The sequence below is a fragment of the Scleropages formosus genome, chromosome 12 (genome assembly GCF_900964775.1).
Source record: "Scleropages formosus chromosome 12, fSclFor1.1, whole genome shotgun sequence".
In the NCBI taxonomy this organism is placed as follows: Eukaryota; Metazoa; Chordata; class Actinopteri; order Osteoglossiformes; family Osteoglossidae; genus Scleropages; species Scleropages formosus.
The window spans coordinates 24771321-24790196 of NC_041817.1; the positions used below are offsets into that span (position 1 = coordinate 24771321).

At 49.7% G+C, this 18876-nt stretch overlaps 1 protein-coding gene across 3 annotated transcripts in view; it reads left to right on the forward strand.

Moving 5' to 3' along the window:
* Nucleotides 1-18876, forward strand: part of LOC108928369 (semaphorin-5B-like) — a 98654-nt gene that overhangs the window by 39036 nt on the left and 40742 nt on the right. For all 3 annotated transcript variants that reach the window (XM_029256596.1, XM_029256597.1, XM_029256598.1), the window contains exons 2-4: nt 5984-6220; nt 13630-13729; nt 13841-13886. In XM_029256596.1, coding sequence (XP_029112429.1) covers nt 5984-6220; nt 13630-13729; nt 13841-13886 — 383 coding nt within the window. The remainder of the gene's footprint in view (nt 1-5983; nt 6221-13629; nt 13730-13840; nt 13887-18876) is intronic.

Consider the following 18876-nt stretch of genomic DNA (forward strand, 5'->3'; position numbering starts at 1 on the left):
GATGCGACTAGAATAAAAAGAAAACCTCAAAAAAAAATTATCACTAGGAAGGCGATCAGGTATCGTGGATATTGCGATAAAGTTTTATGCAGCTACTCGTGTGATGAACGTTGGTTCACATGGTGGAAAGAAACAAATTAACTGTACTTGGGAATCACACGTCTGCATCTAAATGTCTCTTTCTGCTAATGTAATGAACACATTCTATTTCCTATGAGTTGTACGTCGCTTTGGAGAAAAGTGTCTGCTAAATGAATGCACGTAAATGTAATTTTAAAATTATTTCTACTATTTTTACTATTTCATATTTGAAGTTGAAAAATGAGACTTTGACTTGACTTTGAACTTTAATATTTTTATTAATTTTGAGCAAACACTAAAATGAGTTTTAAATTACCGAAAATAAAAATACATTGCACAAAAGCTTTTTAAATGGCAGCTGTTGACCGGTTCATCCCATGAACATGTGCATAGTTTGTCATCTTGTTACTGATCATCCACAGCAGCTGGAAGGCTGTGAAAATATGTTGAATTAAGGCGGGGAATTAAGTCACAGTTATTCTTCTGTTTGGGTGACTTTACTGACATCTATAGGCTGGACGTAGAACTGCAGTTTGCTTTTTCAACATACGCATTTACATTTACATGTATTTGTTTATTCATGTAATTGGGGGGCGCGGTGGCACAGTGAGTTGGACCACAGTCCTGCTCTCCAATGGGTCTGGGGTTCGAGTCCCGCTTGGGTTGCCTTGCGACGGACTGGCGTCCCGTCCTGGGTGTGTCTCCTCCCCCTCCGGCCTTACGCCCTGTGTTACCGGGTAGGCTCCGGTTCCCCGCGACCCCGTATGGGACAAGCGGCTCAGAAAACGTGTGTGTGTTTATTCATGTAGTCATTTAGCAGGCGCTTTCTCCAAAGCAATGTACATCTCATAGATAATACAGTGTGTGCATTTGATGAAAATGATGACTAAAAAAAATGTAATTAAACATAAATACAGAAGCATTTGTATGTGGACAGCTGGTAGTATAGTGGTTAGGGCTTCTGCCGTTGGACCCAGAGATTCCCTGTTTGGTCCCCACCTCTGGATGCAGCACGGTTGAGCAAACTACTTACCATAATCTGCTCCGGTAAAGTTACCCAGCTGTACAAATGAGTAAATAACTGCCGGTAGATTAATCTTGTCACTTGAGAAAAGTATCAGCTGAATGAATAAATGTAAATCTCAGAAAACTTGTAATTTGACTCTCCAAACTGTAAGAAACTGGTGCATAACGTAAGAAAACTGACGCTGTTCATATTGCGAGAAAGGAAAAGTGATGCGCGTGGCCGGGTGGAAAGAGACAGCCTGACCCATTTTTTGGAGCTTGTCGGATATCCTTCCTCCCTTGGTACTATGGACAGATGTAGACAGATACAGCTCTAACCCAGAAACCGCTCTGAAATGTATTCCTTTTAGTTTCCTTTTGTTTATTTTTTTTTTTAAATGTGTGACTTGCAGCCAGTTTCTGGCAGAAGTTCCAGGGAACTGTCCTCCCATCTGTTTCACGACCTGTTGCTATATTTTCGTCAGATGTGCATATGGCAAAGACTGATGCCGTTTCACTCATGATGCTCAGTTTCAGGTCTTTTAAGGTTGTTTAACGTAGGACTAAATGTTGTTGCCATGGTTACGTACAAGCAGCCGCTGAGTGGAAGCGCGGTTTCGAGAGTCCGCCGTAAATGCTATTGACAGAATGTGGTCGCGCATACATTAGTCCAGTCCGAAGCAGTTCCTCAAGCCAAGAACCGGCAGTTTATACACTCCCCTTTAATGCACTGCTGTCACTATTCATCTATATGCTAAGTCATTTCGCTTAAAGAAAGTACATTTAGATCCTGCAAATCTTATCTTGAAGCGCTGCCAGTGTTAAAGATCGATGTACCAATCTCATCACAGAGCATTAATCCAATACATTAAAATCAGGGACGGTTTCTGAATGTCACTGAGACGCTCGACTCCCAAGCCGTCGCCGTGGATCCGGGATGTAGGATCCAGCTGCACCCAGGAAGGGGTTCGACCAGCTGCTTGGGGCTACAGCAAGGGGTGTGGGAGAGGCGCGTACTGACTCTGTGTGTGTGTGTGTGAGAGAGAGAGAGAGAGAGAGAGAGAGCGAGAGTCATGCCCCCAGCTACACAGACTCTGGATCAGGAACAAACGGTTTCACATCTGCCTGCTCGCTGTGCCAGGGGAGACCAGCGTGCGCCTCCCTGCCCTCCACCCCCACTAGCTGCGCTTCTGGGTCTTTCTACAAAGCACAGCTTCTCCCCACTCCTCTCCGTCGCTCCTCTCCCTGCTCTCACCCTCAAAGCCTCCTCCTGCCTTTGGCTGCAGGGTAGGTGCTGGAGTGGCGTCTAATGGCCCGCCGTCGTCCCCTGGAGCCGGACTCTTAACCTGAACCGCCTCGGTAAAAAATACCATGCCGCGCACAGTGAAGTTAACCGCGAGAGAGTTGCCTTGAGCCCACAGTGTTGGTTTAATCAGTTGAGGCGTGAAACTGTAGTGTGTGTAAGTCGCTTGGGACACAAGGAGACATGTGGTATGAAGTGTGTGTATTGTGTGTCATTCCTCAGCACGGTGATGGCGGGGCAGTCAGATTCCAGAACCTACGTCTCTTAGGGACAGGGAACGACAAACGGGGTGACAGCGTCCTAGCAACGCTCGACTCAAACCGGGGGTGGGAAATTGGGCTCGGTGTGTGTGTGTCAGAATTGTGCGTGTATACTTGTCTGGGTTCTATATTGTCGGCTCTCTCGCTGTCCAGGACGCATAAATTGCTCAGATGTTCATGGTCACACATGTAGAATCATGTACAGGACAGCTGGTAGTGTCGTGGTTAGAGCTGTTGCCTTGGACCCAAAGGCTGGTGGTTCACATCTCACCTCCAGCTTTCATACCCTTGAGGAAGGTACTTGCCAAAAATTCCCTGACTGTATATAAATAATTATTTAGTATAATACTGTAATGATCCGCGTTACTGTTTTAGGAGGGAAACCTTTGTAATGTAAATAGTTGCATTGTGGGAAATAATGTTAATTGTGGGTGTGCAACCACTGGGGGCACCTAGAGGGAAAACGATGGGGTGACTGTGTCTTCCAGGGGGGAAGTTAAAGAGATTGGGAGGGCTGGCTGTAGGTGCAGGTCCTAGAGGAAATGTGGTCCTTGGATTGAGAGCGTTATTTTCTTAGTGCTCAATAAAGTGTTTGTGATGAATATTTCCTCTGGGTCCTTCTTTGCCCTATCCAATCCCATGGTGCTGTGCCCTACAATACTATTATTTATAATATATTATATATAATCAATTAAATAGTCATTTACCCATTAAAGGGAATCCATAAATAATTGTAAGTCGCTTGGGAGAAAAGCATCAGCTAAATGAGTAATGTAATACCTGTCTGATTGATGTTTGGAGATTAAGGTAAAATGTTAAGAACTTTTTTGCAAAGCAATAACCAACATCAAAACTTTATGATGCCGTTGCATCATCAGCATTTTTTTTTTAAATCATTTATCTTGCTGGAAAGTGCCGAAATTTGTCAAATAAAAAGGAAAAATAGTGCCAATATGTTGCTGTTTTAGGTGGTTTCTATGAAATAAATGCTGTTAGTGGCACGGCGTTATCAAAACGTTGCAGAAATTATGGCTGAAAAAGGGAAGAAGCAGGAGGGTCTGTCGTTAACAGAACATTATATATTGTCATGTCGAGAGTTGTTTCCTGACTTCACATGAACCAAATGCAGAGGTGCTCCTGGATTGACTGAGAAAGAAGAAGTTTTATTTCTTAGAGGCTGTACATCGCATCACATGCAACGCTAGTAAATTTGTGAATAATTGGTAAATAGCGCAATGTAACAAAATTTTTCAAAGTTCTTAGTTGTGGAAGTTTTTGCGTTTATTATCGTTAGTTAAGTTACGATAAATTTTCTGAGTGCAAAAACACCACTAGTTCTTCTAGAGTGTCAGTTTTAGTTTGGTACTTTACAGCCATTGGAACATTCTAGAAAGCATCCGATCCTAAAAGGTACTGGAATATTCAATGCTGGGAACACGGTGCCAAAATTTGCCGAAGTTTGCTAATCCCAAGGATGTGGGATATTTTTCTAAAAATTTACATATAGTACAAAAATTTAAAAAATATGTTTAATGGGGGGGTGGAGTGACACAGCGGATTTAACCAGGTCCTCCTTTCTGGTGGGCCTGGGGTTCGAGTCCCGCTCGGGGTCCTTCCCGTCCAGCGTCCCGTCCTGGATGTGTCCTCTCCCCCTCCAGCCTTGTGCCCTGTGTTGTCGGGTGAGGCTCTGGTTCGCCGCAAACCTGCTTGGGGCAAGCGGTTTCAGACAGTGTGTGTGTGTGTGTGTCAGAACTGAATGGACAAATTAAAAAGAAATCACCATAATTAAATTTTTGTTACACTGAGTAATCGGTAATCTCCGGAACAATGAATATTTCTGTTGATTTCCTTCCCTTTAATGGCCATTTACTTATTTTTCTCTTTCCAACACGTTCCCGAAATTGGACGGGCTCGACATTTGATGGGACAGATGCTAAGGTGACACTGCGGACACCAGAGCGCGCAAAGCGGCTCATCGGACGCACGTCCTCCTAATCGTTCGCTGGCCGTAGCGTCGTTTGTAATTGATTAGCGGGCGGTATGCTTGATTTGCTACTTAACCAGGCTAATAATGTGCTATTGATCACCCAATTAAAATGGACAGCGCTGCTGCAGACCCCAGCAGCGCTCAGCATTGCAACTTCTGCAGAACTCAACGTGGAAGCCAAGCTCTGCTTTTATGAGACGTGCTCTTTACAGTATAGCCCTTCGTTGGGAATCATCAAACGGTTCCACGTCAGCGAGGTTTGCTATCCTCGCCGCTACGTTGCAAAAGCAGTACAGTGTTTGTAGTTCATTTGCTCTAATCTCACTTTGGGTAGAGAGAGCAACGGAGGCTCTGATCCATTCATCTTTAGAGGTTCTGTTCCCAGTCTGTACTACTGCTCTGTTCGGCCTCCAACCTGTGTGACCTCTGACCCTGAGGCTTCTCCTGTTGATCCCTCGCAGGATGCCTGCTTATCATCAGCACCAGACAGGGCAGGCTAACCTCTCTGGGCAGCACTGCGGGGCACTGCTTCCTTCACCCAGCCAAGGAGAATCCCGAAGGCCTGGTCACGTGACCAGTTGGGAACCGTAATTCAGAGCCGCTAGCTGCCAGGCTAGTAGGTCTCTGGAGGCTTCCAAACGGCCTTCCTGCTTGATGATGCTGCTTGAGGCAGGCCTCTCGACAGAAGCGCAACAAGTCCACTGTTTATCTTAGCGGAACCGCCGTCTCCTTGTCCGATTGTTATCTCAACAGTTATTGCAGTCGTTTGTCCAGGGCTTGTCAATGAACCGCTGGAGCAGAGCGGGCCCCGCTTCTGAAAGAAGATGGTAGCCCCGTCTCTGCGATCATCTATAAAACTCCTCATCTGGAGGAGGGATCCGTCGATCTCCGTGGCCTCGGCGTCAGCTGAGCTCTGCTTCGGTGTCAAAGTGGCCTCCTTGGGACGCGCAGATGAAGGCGCGAGCCCTGGTTTATCAGCCGGAATAGCCGAAGAGGTTTAAAGTCAGGGCGGCGGGAAATCTGTCCCATTGTCCTTACTTTAGGCTATTTGGGGCACAACGGAGCAATGTTAGAAGCTGCTCAAGCTCCAAGGCTGATGATTCCTCCAGGAGAAGCTTGTGCCCTTCTCCTGCGCTCAGGCAACATCTCAGAGCAAGGATACTCATGGCTGCTGTCGTTCGTACTACCCAATAAAAAAATAGCTCAGATTCGATGGATTTACCGCCTTTTCCACGGCGGGTAGTGAGGAACTGGGTGGAGAAGAGTTACACATACAGTATGTCTGGGTTTGCTTCTGCCATTGACAGCTCTGTTCTCATAGTGTGTTGCCCCCTCCTTTGTCCACAGGCGTTTCCCAGAGGCCCACCTTGGAAGCTAGAGGAGAGGTCGGCCCTGCCGCTATGAAGGCGAGCCGGCGGGAGGCTGCGTCCCGCTGCGGAGCCGGCCTGCTGCTCCTGCTCCTCTCTGGCCCGCTTGTCCTGTCCCAGCAGCCCTTGCTCTCCCCACCGCCCCCCACCACCCAGGCGCCGCCACAGATTCCACTGGAATGCACCCGCAAGGAGCACCCCACGGTCCCCTTTCGAGGTGAGCCCAGAGCTGTGTCTTCTTGTTCGCAGAATGCTGAGCGCCAGCTGCTGCTGATTTATGCAAATACCTTGAGCCGGGTTCTACCCTGAAGCAAATAACGTGGGCCTGATCTCGTGAACATGATGTGCGCGTGTTTGTTCGCAGGTTCGAGCTCTCTGATGGAGTGTGCTGCTGGAAAGAAAAAAAAAGACGTGCGCGTGCTGAACACCTTTAATATTGATACAGTTGGCATTTACACAACTACATACGTCTTCGCTGCCAACGAGTTCCCTGTTCTGTTGAACGCTGCCTGCGGTGAAGCCCTTCGCAGCAAATAAATATTTAACCGCTCTTATGAGCACCTTGTGAACAAGGGCACCCTGGAAAAGAAAAGAACACAGCGAGCCGTCGTCTGTCTGGTACGAGCCTTTGGCATTTGCTGTCTTGGTGAAGGCACCTGATCCACTTTACAGAACGAAGCTGTGCAGCGAGTTGGAACATGCAGCAGAAAGACCCGTTCCGTGTTTTTGGGAAAATCTTCCAGCTTGGTATTCGGGGTCTTGTCACGCAAACACGTAGCCAGACCCTTGGGCGCGCAGACGTCCGCTGATCTCTCGGGTAAATCTCTGCAGCAGCTGCCGATGTTAGATGTCCCTGCCTCGCGACGTTCAGAAGATTGCACGTCCGTCCTTTGAGCCGCACAAGATCTCATCGGCTGTGCCGACAAACTCTTTGCGCTACTGTTGCTTAATGCGACCGAGTCCATGTCCACTCTTGTCGACTGCATATCTAAAGTTCTTCCTGAAATCCCTGTCCTCCACTTGTATGCTTAGTGTTAGAGGGCCTGTGTCCATTATCACTGCTATTGAGTCCATCCATCTGGTTGCTCCTCATCCTCTTCTTTTTTCCTTCAATTTATCCAGACATCGACGTGTTTCAGAGAGAATCCAAATTTCTTATGACATGTCCAAAGTATGACAACTTCAGCCTATTGTTTGTACTGCCAGTGAGAGGTCCAGCCGGGTTCCCAATGTCCGTCTCTTTATTTCCCTGGCTGTCCACGATGTCTTTCTCCAGCGCCACAGTTCAAAGGAGTCCATGTGTCAAAGTCCAACTTTCAGATCCATATAGTACTGTAGAAAATGCCATTACTAGATCAGTTCTAATCTTCCGTTCTGATCTTCATCCTCGTGAATAAACCGACACATCTGCCGAGCTCCTCCGGACGTTTTACAAAATTATCGCTGTTCGAGAAGCGCCTGCGTAACTTGGACATTCCCTAAGATCCAATAATTTAAGATCTGATAGAGTTTTGTCTGATTTATCAGCTGTGTAATGAGAGCCGAGTGAAGTCTTCAGACCTTTTAAATAGCCACAGTCCCTCCAGTGCTGCCTGATTCCCCGAAGAAAGAAGATCAGTGAAGGCAGATGGTGTTGCTTTAATGGGCTGTAGAGCGATACTCATTTGATAGGCTGTGTGGTCACCAGGTGAGAACGTTAGTTCGAGTTCAGCAGGGCATGAACCAAGATCAGGTTAATCTTTTCAAGCTGGCCAGAGGGAGCAGTATCCCACTGGGGGTTGGGATGAAGGTGACTGATGTTGGGTGCCATTGTGGTCCATCATCCCAGACTTCCTTGCTTTGACCTTCCTTCCTCTGAGGCTGAGTAGGATCAGGAGCCCTGGGCCTACGGACCGACCAACCTCCATCAACAATCTACAGGTGTTGGCATCTTGGTCCCTCGAGGAGACGGCTGATTGAAGGGCCGGGCGGGCACTTATTAATGGGCCTGTCAGAGCCGCAGGATAGGTAGTCCTTTAAAAGGACAGGGAGCACTGAACTGATGTCTTCACCGGAGATGAATCAAAACGCACCATAACTCACCGGAAGATCCCACAAGTGCTGAACCAAGAACTTTTTCGGACACGTATTAATGAGCTTGTCAGGGAGGGTGAATGGTTAGTCATTAAAAAAAGCTTTAGAAAGGATGGGTGGCTGTCGGACTGGCGCTACGAGCGATACCGCCAGGGACCGGAGGCGTGCAGGCGGAATCGAGAATCCGAAGCTGCAAATCCTTCCATTTGTTTTGGGTTTGGGACTCTTAGATAATCGGGGATTGTCTTGCGTGTCTGCCGCACGTAAGCGGACCCCAGCGGTTATCTCGCAATCGAAGGCGCCTCTCTGTATCGCAGAATCATTCCTCCATAGGTCCGACATCTGCGGAAGGCGTGGAAAGTTGTCGGAAAAAGGCATGAAGCGTAGGCGCTTCCCGGCCTCGCGATCTGCGAATGCGTTCCTGGTTCCAGGCCTGGCAGCCGTGTGCTTTTCTGTTTCAGCTGCGATGGGCGGATTAACACTGCCAACATGCTCTCAGATAGCAGCGCTGGCGTTAAAACTCTGGCAGCGAGAGGCCCCTCGAATGGGAGGGGGGGCGTTCTCCATGCAGGCAGTGTCCCCAACCTTACCTGGGAATGCGCCCTTACATCTTGCCTGAATTAATACGTGGTGCATCAATCATGTTGCCTAATGTTTCCTGTGGTTGGCGTTCCTTGTCTAGGTAAGGGGACCGTTGCCACCGGCATCCGCCACTGCTTATTTTGTGATGCGTGCCAGCTGGGGGGGGGGGGGTCCATCATCTAACTTCATCGTTCTCCCACACAGATAAGCAGCGGCGGGCACCATCCCCCCCTCCTCCCCTGGTCCCCCCGCTGCTCTCTGTTTAGAGTGCTCTCGTTTCGGCGGCTGCCGCACTCCGCCGCCACGGTGGAAAGGCACTTTCCCCTCCCCGCCAAAAAAAAAAAAAAACTTGTTTCGTTTCAGTCAGCCAGGCGGTTACACCAGTGGCGTTGCCCCGAAACACCTCCTTTCTCCCGAAATTGGATTTTCTGTTTTGCGATGTTGCTGCCCACCTCCCCCAGCCCCGGTGCTGTTGAGAGAATTGCAGCCCTTGTACCCAAACCTCCTGCCACCCCACATCTCAGGCGAACAAGGTAGACCGCAGCAAAGAAACAAATTTGGAAAATTGTTTGAAATTGTCCAAAATTGTTTGCGAAAAAAAGCAGGAGCCCTTCCCTGAACGGACCTTTATTGATCTGAAGCCGCCGCCACCACCCCCCACCCCCACACGGGCTGCCTCTGTGGGCCAGAGATGGAAATGAGGGAGCGCTTGGCGGAGCGTGGCGCAGTTTGTTCTCAGACGCACCCGGTGGGACCCTGCCAGCCCCCACCTGCACCGCAGACACACTCGGCGGGTTCTAATCAGCGCCGTTGTCAAGGAAGCTGGCAGCGTGACTGAGACGCCGGTGCCTCGTCTCGTTTGAGTGTCTCCCCCTGGGCGCCCCCATCCATCCCCCGAGTCTGCCGTCCGGCAAACGCTCTCTCTCGCACACGCACACGCACGCACACACACACACACACACAGAGACAGACACTCTCACACACACTCTCTCACATCTGGCCGTGATTCAATTCTCGCATCAGTCCCGGGAGTTTGTCTCCGTCTCCGTGGTGACCACAGCAACGCCCGGGATGACCAGGTGCCGCGGCGGGAAGGAGCTCGCATGACAAACAGCCACGGATTATGTAGCGGCGCTCGCTTACGCTTGAGCCAGTTTCCCTTGGTAACGTCTGCGTTCGGAAACATCGAGGGCTGCGACGGTGCCTCTGTAACGCAACACGTTGTCGGCGAATACACTCATTACCAGTTTAAGTCCATTGCGTGAGTCATAATTAGCGTAATGAGCAGTAGGTGTCAGCTATGCAGTTATACCACATTCTACAGGACAATGACATTATACTGAAACGGCCTATTTGTCCCAAGCTGTTTATTTAAATTTTCTGCATCTTTTTAAAGGTTACCGTTGCTTATTTTCCTCACACCTTTCTTCAAAGTGACCTACAGTGTGAAGTTTGTACACTAACCCGCTTACACCCATTTACCTTTCTAAACAGCTGGGTAATTTTTCCTCTATCAGCTGAGGGTGACTAATCTTGATCACTTGGGATATTTTTACCGTATTAGTTGAGAGTAAATACCGTGATCAGAGGTACGACAGCAGGAGCAGGGATTCAAACCCAGACCCTTTAAATGCAAGACAAGCTCTGACCGCATTTCCAAGTTCATATGTTTCTGCTTTAGTACCTTCTTCTAAAGAGGGTGTTAGGGTTGCTTCGACATACCCGACGAAGTGACACCCCCCCCACTGTAGGACTGGGATCATGGGTTTGGTTCTGATTCGAATGGCCTTCTTTTCCACATGAGGCCAGATACTCAGGGGACCACAGGCTCCCTGGAGGAACGCATCAGCTTTTTGTGACATGTTGTCAGAACGTACGCTTCATCGGCGTTGCTTACTCAGATGATACACGGTGGGAACGTGTCCGTCAGCGTTTCCGCCGGAACCCGGTTATTAGAGCCGTAAAGGGTTAAACGCGAGCAGCCGACGCGTGACGGTTTCGGCCGAATCTCTCCGTCACGTTGCTCGCAACAGGACCGAGACGCCCAAAAGCGCACGGGTGACACCGGCTGCTGCGTTTTGTTTTAATTTAATTCCCGTCAGTCCCTCTGCTTATTTGGTCTTTTGCCACTTGATGTAATCATTAAGTGCTTGTTGGGTTTAATGTCCATCACTGGCATTTTGTAGCCACTTGGCTCCTGAATGTTTATGCTCAGGGGTTTTTTGTCAAGGTGAGCAAAATGCATGCTGTGTCGCGGCCCTTTCAGGCGGCGGTGAGGTCATTACTCACGCCCACCGGCACCCTCCCTCCCCACCCATGCATGCGGGTCGCAAAAACACTATATCCATCTATCCCAGCATATCGATTAAAAGAATGGAATAACGGAATAATCATCCATCAAGTTAAAGATGAAGGCCAGATCCCTGGAGGGGGGGCTTTTGTCTTGAGAACTCTATACGGAGCGCAAAGTGTCACCCTCCAGTCAGGCTTTATGACTCGGAGTCGTTGGCTGGGCACGCAAAGAGCGTACGAGCTGCAGGGTAAGCGGCTCTGAAAATTGCTTGTTTACTCCTTGAAAGGCTTGTCGACAGCCCTGTCGAGACATGCGACTCTTCTCTCTGGGACCAAAGAGTTTGGAGACTCACACAAAGCCTTTGTTTTCTGGCTGCTTCTCTCTGGGAGTCGCATTTGCATCTCATCGGGCGTGTCGGTGCCGATCGAATCCCCCCCGCGATGGCCGAGCCAACGGGGGGACGGGGGTGGGGGGACGCGAGCCCCCGGCTACCTGATCAGTGGCGAACAGCTGCCGGCTCATCCTTCTCTTCACCCGTCCTGGTCCTTTTTTGAAGGGGCCACCCAGAACTTTCCAAACCGCCCCTTGCAAATGCAGCATGGTGGCACAGCAGGTAGCGCTAGTGCCTTAGTCTGTCTGGGTTGTGGTTTCAGATCTGGGTTTGAATGCAGCCCGTTCTGTGTGCGTCGTGCATGTTCCACACGAGTGGAATCCAAAAAGTTGACGTTGACACCATGGCGTTTACCTTATGCCAATCCTACCCTTACCAAACAGCACCTGTCAGTGCTCGTGTTGGAGCAGTAGGTGGTGTAGTGATTAGAGCTGCTGCCTTTGTGGGTTTGAATCCCGCCTCTTGCGGTAGTATTCCTGAGCAAGACAGCCATCCTGATCTGATACAGTAAAAATTACCCTGCTCTATAAATGGCTACATAGCTTTAAGTTCCTTTGGAGAAAAGGGTCAGATAAGTGAATAAATGTTAAGCTGGTGTTATATATCGCACACCTGTATCCCCATCACGTTCTGGGCCAACTTCCCGGATCCAGGATCCGTCTTCCGCATTTTCATACATTTCCTTGCCGTAATGTTCATCATGTTCATAGTGCTCATGCGAGGGAATGACAGTTTTCGTTATCAAAGATCGCCGCACGCATAATGCCTATAATGTCATTTTAATTGGCAGTGTGTCTGTAGCATTTTTTTTTAATGTTGTTTAGATTCACAATCTCATTCAATCATATCCGTAAGGGATCCCTCTACGTTTTCATTTTTGCATTTGGGGAAAAAAAACGCAGCTAATGTAATGAACAAGATTGATTGAGCATATTGTGTTCAGTATGTTGTTTTTTAACACTTGGAAATAACAGCTGGTGGCTAAAAAAAATGCCACGAGCTCCTACCCAGCTTGTGAATATTTTAGTCACTCTAGTTATTTCTTAATAAATAGTACTGCATTCGTACCATATGGTATCGGTGATCCTCCATCCATTTTTCACAGTGATTAGTGTAGCGGAGGTGGACTTGGGCTTTTCAGTCGGAGGTTCTAAAGTGATTTTTAAGATGATTTGTGGAATCACAATCTCTGGTCCTAATTAGCGGCTTTCAGCTGCGCATCTCGATGGAATCGGCTGCTCGGCCAGATAAGCGCGCGCTCACGCTCTCGCACGCTTGTTGATGGCTGTTGTCATGGCCGCAGCCGTCTGACACCTGGATTCCATTTGTCGGAGTTGTCGGACTGAAATGGATGCGCTCTCGATAGGCTCACACACACACACACACGCACACACACACACGCACACACGCACACACGCACGCACGCACGCACCGGAACATTAGCTTGTCAGGGAGCTCGACAGACGTGCCGGAAATGAGGGTTAAAACGTGACCCTTTCCTAATCAGATGGCCCTTATTCGGAATACAAATCACAGCAATGTGCAGCTGTGGAGCGCGAGGAGACTTTTCCGTGTGCGTTAAGGAAAACCGCACGTACGATAATGGGAGACCTGTGCTCGCTCTCTGAAGGGCTGAGATATCGGGTGATAACGCGCTGGATGAGTCAGGGCAGCGAGGCTGGGGATCAATAAGGACCACTCGATTATTCAGATAAAGGGACACCCTTCAGTGGAGTGTTAACTTGACTGCGTTACTTTGGCTGCAAGAGGCGACTGCTTTTTGTCCCAAGCGACCTCGTTCATTAGGCTAACCAGGTTCGGGCCATTTTGGCACATTATACGCTTACCCTGCCCCTCCCCAACGACTCCACCCCCGCTTTAATACAATCGATAGCTTCCCTTGGTGCACCGTGCCAAACTGTTTTAATTTGCCAAAGTGAATGCAGGGGGGTCACGACGCATTAGGATCAAGGTGAACCGGGAGCTTGCCCGTGGGGGGGGGGGTGTTTCCATTGCTCTCCTATGGCTGCAGGTGACACCTGTCAGCCTTTGGGTGACTTTAAGTGGTGAAAACCTGGTACGCTGTGCAGGGGGGGAGGCGGGGTCTCTCCTACATCCCGGCACCCTTGCTCAAGAGTTCTTGACTCATTGTTACCTTCGCTAGCCTTGGTGACGTTACCCTGGTCCCAAAAGAGACCCCGGTGGCCAGGTGGTCTCCACACCGTCGTCGAGGGCCCGGCTGTCGAAGAGCTCCTGTCAATCTGCTCTCCCTCCTTTTACCCCACAGTACTAAGCCCCTGGATCTCGAATTTCTCCCACTCTGGAGTGAAGGACTTCTCCCAGCTGGCCCTGGACCTGACCAGGAATCAGCTCATAGTGGGAGCCAGGTAATCTGGGCCACTCTTTTTCACTGGTTTCCAGTTACTGCTGCTGTTTTCTCCATTTGTCAGATCCCCTCCGGACCTGGTAAACTACGTTTCTCTTTTTCCACTTTGCAGAAACTACCTCTTCCGACTAACTCTGAACAACGTGTCCCTCATACAGGTGAGTGGGTTTGAGAGCCTCTACCCTAGACAATGTGCTTCTCTCTTTGGTTATTCATATCACGCCAAAGGCACCTTGATGTCTGACTGCGGTTCTGTGTGGAAGGTGTTTGGCAGACAGCAGTTATTGACATATGACTTTTCAGTCAGACTATAGTAGGTTCAGTCTTCAGCGAGCGTGGAGTTCGACGAAGACTCTTCTGTGCCCTTATCATTAGTGTAACCCATCTGGAGGTGTACAGCTTCCACATCTCATCACCATGGAGATGTGAGCATGGCAATCTGGGTAACTTCACCAGTCCTGCAATCCTGATCTATGTGCACTAATAGATACCTGCAGCTAAGATATGGAAAGATGTATTAAAAATGTATTTTACTGACCTGCATAAATCTGCTTACCATAACTGTCATGTATCAAAGGCCATTGTGCAGCCTTGGGGGTAAACGGAGGAAGGTAGTCAAGTTTGCTGAAGGTGTGAGAGTCTAGGGCGGTATTCTTGACTGGATCTCCAGGGTCTGCCGGAGGAACCGGTTTGGGTTAATGGAAACATAAAATTCTTCAGCGCTACGGCAAATAGCCGCGATGTGCTAACATGCATGATTTAGGAGGCCCTGGGCTTCTTTCGTCCGGCATCATTACGGCTCTTGCTGTTGAACAGTGCGATGGGTGGGGTACCGGATTGTCATGGAAATTTTCAGTCCCACTTGCAGCGCATCGGGTCTGCCCATCCTCTCCCTGCCACAGTCCTTCATGAAGTTCAATCAAGTCCTCATCCACAGCCCATTCTGCAAAGAGAAAGTTAGCAACTGAAGAGTTCACAGAGATCTGGGAGGCTGCTTGAGAAGTTCTCTCAACACCCAGTCCCACCAGCAGGCCCCCCATAAGCCATGTATTTCCATCGAGTGAGGACGTAAGCTGACTATGAAGCTGCTCGATCGCTGGACCCCGAATAAGTTGTCAAAACTGGAGAGGACGCCCTGGATGCTGGAGCAGAGAGAGTGGACGTGTTTCAGTCAGATTCCTATGTTTCAAGTGAGATCCGTCCCTAGACATGAGTCTACATCCATCCAGCCTCCGGCTCCATTCACCTGCAGCTTCTGGTACCAGGAGAAGAGTGAGTGTGAGGCAGGTTGTTCATCTCCAAACGCATTCCTTCCAGCACCAAACAGGGGCTCCTGCCTGGGGAAGCTCTTGGAGTTTGTCCTTTGAAACTTTTTTTCTTGCATCTTAGACTAATGGGTGGAGGTGATAAAAGGGGTGATGTCGACCTTCCCCTTCACTCCGTTGAAAGGCACACCGTGGATCGTGTCGATCTTTCTCATTATCGCGCCCGCGTCTTTCCTCTGCGAACGGTGTTAATGTGCGGCTCCCGTCAACATACATGGAAAGACTGCAGGCGACCACTTTGGGCGCACTCAGCGGTTCTGCTGTGGACTTGATGGAAAAAGCAGCACTTTGAAGAACCTTCAAGCACAGACACATCCCTGTTTGCACCGAGCTCAAGTGGAAAACGTATTTTCGCTGGTCCTTTGTGGCTCTACGGTGCCAGGACACTCGCTGCTTCTCAGATCATTACTCACCAGCTCATACTCAGTCAACTTCAACCAACAGAATCCTTTTGTGAAAAAGTGGCTTCATCCAGGTTACGAGGGCCAGCAGGCAGATGTGGACTCCAGTGTGGGATTCCCACTCTGGGGGATAATTCAGTACGAGACTCACAAACGTTGTGATGCAAGTTTATGGAACTGTCAGGAGATCAGAAGAGAAGTAGGTCTGAAAGAGATGTGATCTGAGACCCTCCTTGGAAGTTGGGAGGGATTCAGCAGCTCTGAGGGAGAGAAGGAGTGCATGCTGCCACATCAGAGTCATAACCAAGAACCTGCAGACTTTAGATTTTGAACTCAGGATTCAGGTCCTGTCGGTATCAGGGTTATGATGCCTTTATCATCTCATGGGGCACAGTGAGGGTCTTGGTAAACTGAGGTGGAGCAGGATAACAGGATCTCCTGAAGCATGAAGCAAGGTGGTCTGCAGGAGGTGGGTGGGCTCAGTCTCTGTCAATAAAGGGCAGATGCTCTAGGTTAGTGTTTGTGAGTGCGCGTGTTTTCGACAGCGTGTGTGTTTTGGGGAGGGTGCTGACATCCATCCAGGGCTGGCATGTACCAGCACAGTGGAGCGGAGGCTGTGCAGGGGTATAGGGGTGGGGGTGGAGATGGTGCGCTCTTTGTGTCAGTTGACTGCCCACCAACGAGATAAGACCCTCGGCGGTCCGGGCGAGGAATGTAAACAGGCGCTGATCTGCAGGAGCTGACTGGTGTTCGTCAGGAGGAACGTCACACAGGACCGAGAGCATCCCAAGCAAAACCATCCAGCCCTTTCCCTCCACCCCACAATGCTGTGCAGCTCCGGTGCGTTACTGCAGCGGCAGCAGGAGACATAATGGTTAGAACCGCAGCAGCCTTTGGACTTGAAAGACCCAGGTTTGCATCCCACCTCCTGCTGTAGTGCTCTTGGTCCAAGTATTTATCCTGAACTGCTCCAGTAAAAATGATCCAGCTGCGGCTCTGAATCACTCCAACTCTGCTTTCACAATGGTCCCCCAGAAGCCCAGGAACATCTCCAAAAGAACACCTACAGGAAACCTGGCGTTCTTCGCTCACTGTGCCGTCAAGCTGTGGTTGTTTGACCGAAGACCGAGCGGTTTAATGTCCACTCGAGCATCAGAGCTGTTATGGATCTATTACTGCCGCCCGCCCATTTTTCACAAACCCTGCAGCCGGTGCGGGCCCTCGGCGAGTGCGCGGGGAGCCGCCCGAACAGCCCCAGCTGGGCTTTCCATCACGCGCTGAGTGGGATTGTGGGAAAGGACAGCAACGCGGGAAGGCGGCTCGAAGCAGATTACCCGTCAGCTATTGGAAATGGAAGTGCTTTTTCAGCTCCGAGTGCGTTTCGATCCGAGCCGCGAGACACCCGCACGATGACGGCGGCAATGGGTGCGTGTGCGCGCGTGTCGGCGGGACGTACGTCGGCCTGATTTGGAAAATTACGCCGGTTTGATTAACGAGGACGAAGATGCCGTGATGCTAATGCGCTGCTGTGGATATTCTCACGAGGACCAGTTGAAATGTCTCAAAATTTAACGGCGAGGAGTCAAAGGTGTTTTCCCTCCGTTTTCCACCGAGCGCGATTTTTCTCCGCGGTTGGTTGGCAGGTGACCATTTCTGCTTCAGACGGTCCTTTTGTTCGTCATAAAGAGGCCCACTGTCCTCTGGACTTTGCCCGTCTCCTTGAAAAGGGTCCTTTCAAAAATGCCTCCATTTCGGTGTCATTACCCCCGCAATCAAATTACCGTTTTCTGGCACATCAGTCCAGCGTGGTCAGAAGGTTACCTTATTTTAACATGCTTTTTTTTCGTTTCCCCCATTTGCTACTTAGTGAACTGCAATAAACCGAAAATGAAAAATTACTCCTCGCATTTTAAGTGGGATCAATTAGAAACCACATTTGCGATGCAGAAGCGCCACAGCTGCGACTGCCCAATCTATTTTTTACCCTTTCCTTTAAAAAAAAAAAAGCGATGCCATGACGACGGCAATCTGAATATACTTAATGCAGAGCCGTGACATTTGAAACAAAGGGACTGGCTCAGATGCAGGGGGTGGGGAAGTGTCTCTGAAAGGTAGTTTATTGCTGACTCCTACCACGGTATTGTCTGGCTGCTGCGCCAAAATGCCCCACTGGGTCGTTCATCAAGCCCCCTCTCGGCGGGGCGGAAGCCTAAGTGCGTTTTAGCACTTTCTTCCCTCCGAAAAAGGGGCGTGTGCTTTTTGTAACATCTGTAGGTGCGGGTTTGCGATGCCGCCGCACCGTTTGCGTCCTGAAGGGCGGCTGGGGAGGGCAACTACGGTGCACCACGTGGCTCGGTGGTTTGTGCTGCTGCCTTGCAGGTTCGAATCCCACCTCCTACTGCACTTAATATAATTATCGCCCAGCTGTACGTCGCTTTACTGAAAAGTGAATGCGAAGAAGTGCCCGAGCTCGAGGAGCCGGCGATGACGACGCTGGGGAAGAATGGTGCTGAATTCGAAACGCGGCCTCTCTCATCCCGAGGTCTCTGACTCCGGTCCATCGACTTTCCTCTCACAGTGTTTCCTGCACTTTTGTTCACATTGTAAAAAAAGCCTTTGTGCCCCGAATGCCGTCTGCTAGAAGCGCCAGCTGTGTCGCCTTGAATAAAAGATAAAATTATGTACACCGATGCTTCTCTTTGAGCGGGGAAAATAATTTCACTCGGTAATTTCTACTTTTCTAAATTGCAACGGGCTTTTTTTTTTGTCGTTTTCCGCAACCATGGAGCGTATCTTCGAGGTCTGAGAGTCGGCAGATAACCTGCAGGCTGATTCCTGTATAATGTCTCTTATACGCAAATCCTTGGTCTGGGAGGAAGGATTAGTGGGAAATAATGAAACGCCGCGGGAGTCGGCCTTTTTTTAGTCCAACGTTCGCGCTTAACAAATTTCCTGCTCGCCGTCGAAATTTTATATCTCAGGTGCATCCTCGCCGGATGAATTGCCTAATTTAATTATGTCCTCTTACGACTTGCGAATTAGCAGAGGTTTAATTGTTAATGAATCTGGGTCGCAAGATTGATGAAATGTGCCGGTTCTCCATTTTAACGAGCATGAAGATGCATATTCGAGTGATGGATGTCTATAAAGGCTGTCGAGCGGTTGGAATAACGCGGCAGATGCGGCGTTCCGCCCAGCCTTCGAATCGGTATCGTTTCATCGTTCCCGGTTTTATTGCTTAGCCAGGGTTCTGGTCCAAAGAGGCTCTCGGTGAAGTCCATCTGTGCAGCTGGGTGTTTCACCGGAGCGATCCAGGCAGAGTACCTCGCTCGAGGGCCTCGAGACGGGATTATGTGCCGGCGCGCCTCTCTCTGGTGGCTCAACGGGGAAAACGCTCGCCTCCCTGCTCGGGTCGGGTGTTT